This window comes from Pundamilia nyererei, unplaced genomic scaffold (assembly GCF_000239375.1).
Source record: "Pundamilia nyererei isolate P.nyererei 1_Seehausen unplaced genomic scaffold, PunNye1.0 scaffold00065, whole genome shotgun sequence".
Classification (NCBI taxonomy): domain Eukaryota; kingdom Metazoa; phylum Chordata; class Actinopteri; order Cichliformes; family Cichlidae; genus Pundamilia; species Pundamilia nyererei.
In genome coordinates, this window is record NW_005187466.1 from 3,050,735 (window position 1) to 3,057,400 (window position 6,666).

The window sequence follows — 6,666 nt, forward strand, 5'->3', positions numbered from 1 at the left end:
AGTTTTTTTAAAAGTTGGGTGGGGGCGTGCTGTCCTCTTTTGGAAATGTGTGCATGTTGAGATTATGCGTTCATCGGTTCCTTAGTCATCATCCATAAAGAAGATGAGGATGAGCCTGAAATGACTGGAGGGGACAAACCTTGACGAAGTATTGCGCAGCAGCAGCTAGCGGACAGGTGGCTGTCATCGTCACCGCACGCGCAATCGACCGGAAACGCGCGAGGGTCAGGCTCGAGACGTTTGATATAAAAATACGCGTGAGAGCAGCAGAAAGAGTACAAGAGAGCTGAATTCGATGTGACTTTTGAACAGACCCAAACGCAAAAAGACACGTTGGGTGTGTGCGTGCGTGCCCGCGCGTCTCCTCCAGCATCCGGCAAGGGGAAAGAGAGAGAGAGCGAGAGAGAAACAGAGCGAGAGAGAGCAGCACCAGCAGTCTGACAAAGCTGCACTCCCTCAAAGTTTGACATCTCCAGCGGCTACAGAAAGAGTTGTGCTCCGCCGCGACCATGGAGCCTCGGAAACGCACTGGTTTTGTACTGGTTGGAGTTTACCTGTGGGCAACATTCTGCTGTCAAGGTGGGTCACCGGAGCCTTCAGTCTGTATTCTGTATGCGTGCGTGAAAAGATGGCCAAAAAGACCGAGAGAGGAGCAATGGATTGACATGTTTTAAGACAGACTTCGGATTACTTCGGATGTTTATCGGTCATGAGATTTGTATCCAGTGTGTTTAAAAAAGCCAAGCACATGAGTTGTACATACTGTAGAGACTTTTATAAAAATAATAATAATAATGCTTGATTATAATGTTAAGTCAGCGTGGTAATATCAGTCGTGTGGCTATATATTTGCGGTATATTATTATATGCGCAAAGAGTGAATCCCTAAAGATTGCCACGGTTAAAAGTGCTGTATTACTGGATTTCCATGCTTGCAGCGCATGGCTCAGTGGCTGCATGTGTCTGCGCGTACACGATAGTGAGTGAACCTTCTTTAATAGAGTGGCGACAGCTGGCCCACAATAAGGAGGGCGTCCCGGCGGTGATGCACGAATTTCATGGGGCCATTCATCCCTTCAGTGTAATCTGCAATTAAAGGATTGTTAAATGCGCGACAGTGGAACTGAGCAAGAGAACCCTCAGACGAGGTTAAAAGTCTATGTCTGAATCCCTCGTTTTATTCTGTCTTTGTGCAGTAGTCTTTTTTTATTTTGATGCTGTTGAGAGGGTGCGGAGGTGGAGGAGGGGGGGGGGTGTGGAGCAGCCAGTGTCAAAAAGTGATTTCTTTACGTTTTAATTGCTCCAAGATTAATATCCCAACATGGTAGGACTTCAAGTAAGGAGGGTGCTGTATGCTTATGTGTCCTCTCAGCTTCTCCCAACAGGTTGCTTGCAGCTCTAAGAAGCCACGTTGCTATTACAAAAGCAGGCAAACATACATTCTGTATAATAAAGTGGCTGGAGGAGGGGCATTTCCTGGAGAATGTTCAAGAGCAGTTTCTAAGAGACAAGTGAGAAGTTAAATGTTATTCACGAGATGAGTCTGTGAATCTTCAAGGAAATTGTCTCGAGTGTAGTGCATCAAACCCTTTTCATTACTCAATGAATTAAGGGATTTGTCTTCTGAGCTCTACAATGCTGCACAAAACGTTGGTCATAATTCATAAGACACCTTTTGAAGGGGGATTTAAGCTGTCCTGAAATGAAAAGATGCTTATTCATTGATACTGGCACTTATTCCCAATGAATGAGCATCATTGAGTTGTTGTTGTTTTTTTTCTTAATAATGTGCATTTCTACCAGCAACACTGAGTCACACAGTCCTTTCAGATCATACAGTAGTTACTCTCAGTATAGTCTGTAAAATATGGCCGGGATCTAGTCCTTTCATAGCTCACTGAACATGATTATTTGCAGTAGACTTACCATAAAATTAAGGCTGCTAATGAGACAGTGTAGCATGATTGCTTATTATTCTGAAAAATCTATGTATACACCCTAAATGGGTAGCCATTTTTGTTGTTGTGTTTGACAACATTTAGGCGTATGCAGCTGATTCAGAGTCGGCCATGATGAAAACAGTTCAAAGGACAATTTCTCTTTGAATAGTTAGATATAAATGATTAAGACTGAAAACAAAACTGGGATGACTCATGGGCCTGTGTTCAGAGTGACTCAGACAAATGTTAATGGCTGCTGAAAACTGAGTATTTGTCTGAATTTTGCAATTTTCAGTTTATTCTTCAGCCCACATCTTTCCTTTTTGAGTTGGGTTTAACTACCATACCATACCATACCATCTTTATTTATGAAATACTTTAAAATAACCACAGCTTACACAAAGTGCTGTACATTAGAATTAAACAATAAACATACATAAGATATAAAAACTATTAAAAAGTAAAAAAAAATAAATAAAAGAAAAAAAATACTACTTCATTTCAATTCTAGTATATCTACAGTATACAGCAGCATCAAACCTGTTTCTAGGTTGATTAGCGCTGTTAAATAAAAAAAAAAAAAAAAGAGTGGTACCTAGATGCTGACCATAGTGGAATAGTTAGCAGGCCATGAGACATTTCCCTCTGGACTTACTGGGGATCAGAATACAAAGTAAACTGTTGGTGGTCACACACCACGCCAAATGAAAAATGTTGGTCCTGGATGATAACATTTAAATCCCTCATTAGTTTTATTTTGAAAGTTTGTCTGTTTTATTTACAGGTTGTTACACCATCACCAAGTGGCTAGAAAAAAATTGATGCAGCTTTAACCTCCTAGGACCTGGCGTCCACATATGTGGACATCACATTTTGGGTTATTTAGACCAAAATACTCAATTTTGCTCTACAAGCGCCTGATATCCACTTACGAGGACATTATACTGCTACCGTTCTATCGAAATTTTAAACGAATATCCTCATATGTGGCTCTCATTTTTCTTAGAAAGAAAAATTAGGTAAAAAGAAAAAATCTTCTAATTCTTTGTTTTTACATTCATCGGGTCATCAGCCCAAATATCAAAGAGAAATTAAAAATGCATGCCATGGAAGAGTTCGGGTCTTAGGAGGTTAAAGAACATTTCTTATAATAAATAATGCAGATCCAATGCACAAATCAATGTTGCTTACAAAAAAAAAGTATGAGACAACTTGATTTTGGAATTATTAAATCATGTTTTTGTATTGACTAGAGCAATGGCAAAACCTCCTTAAAAACATATTTCCACTTCCCAGCAAAGTGACTTCATATTCTCAAGGAAACTTACTTGAAACACTCAGACACAGTTGGGCTGTCTTTCTTGCTTTTCAAATTCTGGATATGTATTGATCTTTTGCAGATGTTTGCAAACCATCTGCTTTAATGTGATTCGATTTTAAACTTGGCCAGCCTTCCTCGATGTTCAGACTCGCCAAGGCTAATCAATATTTAATCTGTCTTTGTGGTGTGGTAATTGTCATGATATCTGTTCTTTAGTTGAATGGTATCTGCTTTCATGTACATTCCTTCATGTGCTTGCAGTTGTGATCCTAACTCTGTAGGAGTATTTAAGAGGAAAACTATAATAACACACACAGCAAAATGTACAATATTAATGTGTATTTCTACAATAAACACTGAAGTAAAATTAAATAAAACACCCAACAAGGAAAAACTGTTTGTGTTTGATCTACATATGTGTTATATGCTAGATATGTAGATATTTAGTTATACCAAAAATATGCTTCTGGGAAATAATAAAATCCTTCCATAAATTTTCTACTTACCCAGTTCATGGTTAAGTACAAGAGGAAGGATACACCCTCATCAGGTAGCTAACACAGTAAAACAGAAAATATTCATACTTGCATCTACAGCCAATTCAGAATCACCAATTAGCCTAACTCCAAACATGTCTTTGGACTGTTGGAGGAAGCTGCACAGGAACACATAAGTCCACACAGAAAGGCCCTAGTCAGTCTGTGGATTTGAACCCAAGACCTTCTTGTTGTGAGGCAACATTGACCCAATACCACTAAAGTAAGTGCTCAGATACATTAGCAGGGAAGTGTAATATCACTACAACAGAATTCCAAAGGTCCACAAATTCCACTCAAAGGGAAAAAAAACTTTGATGTAGGAGAGTAATATGTGGAAGCATAATTTTTCACTTTAATGAGTTTTAGGTTTTGTTTTTTACTCACTGCTTAGTTTTGTATTTACTTACTGTTCGGTGCAGGAAAACCCTTTTACTTTCACAAAGTAACCACATTTAATTGTCTATTTTCTGGGTTACACAGAAGTGACAAGTAACACCCTATTTAATATGTGACTGGTCGCCTGACAAGAACTGACAGAAGAAAGGCAACCACTTGAACAAAGATATATTGAATACAAACCTATTTGTACAATGCCAAAAACAAATGTAATGTCTGATAACATGGAAATGCAGTTTGGGAGCACAAGTTTTAGAAGTCAGGGCTCAAAATGCGAGTGACAATTTTCTGGGCAGAGCTCATACCTCACAAGAAGGACCACTGATAGTTGGTATGAGGGCCTTTATTCCACCAGCTATCAGCTTTTTAAACAAGGTTCAATTTTCCCTGTCGGTTGTTGTAAACACTGACAACAGATTGTTTTCATTGCAATCTCGCTGACGGTCACACTTAAAGTGGTACAATGGTCTTTTATTCATTGTCCTGTGAATTTCACTTTTTACTACTCTGTGTAAACCAACCTACCTTTTGCAGGCATTAAAGATTGACTCTCCTCTGCTCAAGCCCGTCTTTGGCCTGCTGTCCTCAAGTGTCCCTTTTATTGCTGGAAGCCAAAAGCTGTTAGGGTTTCCCTTTGGCTGGCAAAAGCAATATGGTGTACAGTAAGATGAGAAGCCCAGATAAGAATTTGCTTCAGGAAGTATAGTTTCATTTTTCCCCCAATATATTTTCAGTTTGTAAAACAAAGTTTTTAGTGTCATTTAAGGAGCGAAGAATATGTGGTTTTCAGTTCAGTTATGGCAATTACAACTGTAAGATTTTGGACAGATTATGATTATGATTTGTTTTCTTTTGCCAAGAAGAATGACAACAGTACAGATGCCAGTATGTGTAGTATTTTAAAGGCAGCATACAACTTCAAGGGTGAACCACTTATAAACTAAATTGCCTTGCTGTCTACTGCTGTAGAATCCAGACAATAAAAAAGAAAAAAAATATTTTCATTGCCGTTAACTACACTGTACTGGTATGTCCTGTGCATCTGTATCATTCAGTTCAGAATTAATTAATTAAAACTGAAAAAGAGCTACAGTTGCAATCTGGGTGATGGAAGTATGACTTGACGATGGAAAACTGGGGCAGAATCCTGTATGTCAGTGGCAGGCTCTGAGGGTAAGATGAATATTTTGAGGATGTAGCTATTTGTGTAAAAAAAAAAATTGAGGATAAGACCACCCACAGAGCATGAGAAAATATTTCCCTAGCTTTTGCTTTTAAAAGCAAAACTAACCTAAAATATTTCTTATTTTAAGTTAATATTCTTTCCAAAGTGTTTTTTGGCATTGTTCTCTCAGTGGGTAATGATCGACTTTTTTGGACTGTATTTTTGGATTTATCGTGATAATAGAAGTAAACATCAGCTATAAAAATGTAATTCTGTAAAGATACTAAAAAAAACATATTTAAGGAATTATGAAGTTACCATAGAGAAAAATGAACAACATGACTTTTTTGAATCTTCAGCTAAAGCTTTGTAGCAGTTCAGGGAGGTTAATATACAACATAGACGTTTTACGCTCCTTGAAAACTGCTGCCTTTTAATTCTCCCTATGTTAAGAATTAACATAATTAATTAGATTTGTATGCTGCAGCAACACTAGAAAGAGTGTAAACATTATTAGATTACAATAATTAACACATGTACAACATCAAGCATTTCTAAGATCTTACTATAGGTTTTACTGTATGTGCAGTTGTGTATTTGAAGAAAAAGAAGGACAACAAAGAGGCATTTCATAACTTAAAGTGAGCATTATTTGTATTTTAGTCAACCAGTCAGCCTAGTAATCTCTCTAGTGTGTTCTGGAGAGATTAGATCTCCATTACATGACTGAAACACTTTACCTAGAAGGTGCCTAGGAGGCATCTTGGTCCGATGCTCAAACCACCTTAAATGGCTCCTTTTGATGTGGAGGAGTAGCAGCTCTACCAAACTCTCCACCCTTAGCTGTTCCTAGAAATTCTGTCCATAAATATTATGAACAGAATTGGTGGTAAACGGCAGACCAACAGGCACTGAGAACAAGATTTTTTGCTGCTAGTGCAAACTAAGCTCTCACTACAGTTGTGCAGGAAACAGAAACAATTACAAACAGCTACAGCTAAATAAACTATAGCCAATTATAACACACAATTTAGCTCGTGCTATGTTCAGGATCTTTGTTGCTTTTTAACACAACATTTTTCAGGGTTTTTCTTATAATGTAAATATGAACCTATAGTTTTGTTGTGGAGATTTCATGTTTGCAGGATGCCCGTTCCTTGAAGGAGAAGCAACAGTCCTAAATGTTCTAAATTTGTAGATGGCATGCAGCTATTACTAGGGATGGGTATCGTTTAGGTTTTATCCGATACCGGTGCCAAATCGGTACTTTTGAAACGGTGCCGGTGCTCAAACGGTGCTCAAACC

The 6,666-nt window shown here is 38.2% G+C and overlaps 1 protein-coding gene across 1 annotated transcript in view; it reads left to right on the plus strand.

Moving 5' to 3' along the window:
• Nucleotides 1–204: 204 nt before the first annotated feature.
• The window catches only part of LOC102212722 (neuronal acetylcholine receptor subunit alpha-7-like), a 40,019-nt gene continuing 33,557 nt past the window's right edge, over nucleotides 205–6,666 (plus strand). The window contains exon 1 of the mRNA XM_005735854.1: nucleotides 205–579. Coding sequence (XP_005735911.1) covers nucleotides 510–579 — 70 coding nt within the window. The 5' untranslated portion in view covers nucleotides 205–509. The remainder of the gene's footprint in view (nucleotides 580–6,666) is intronic.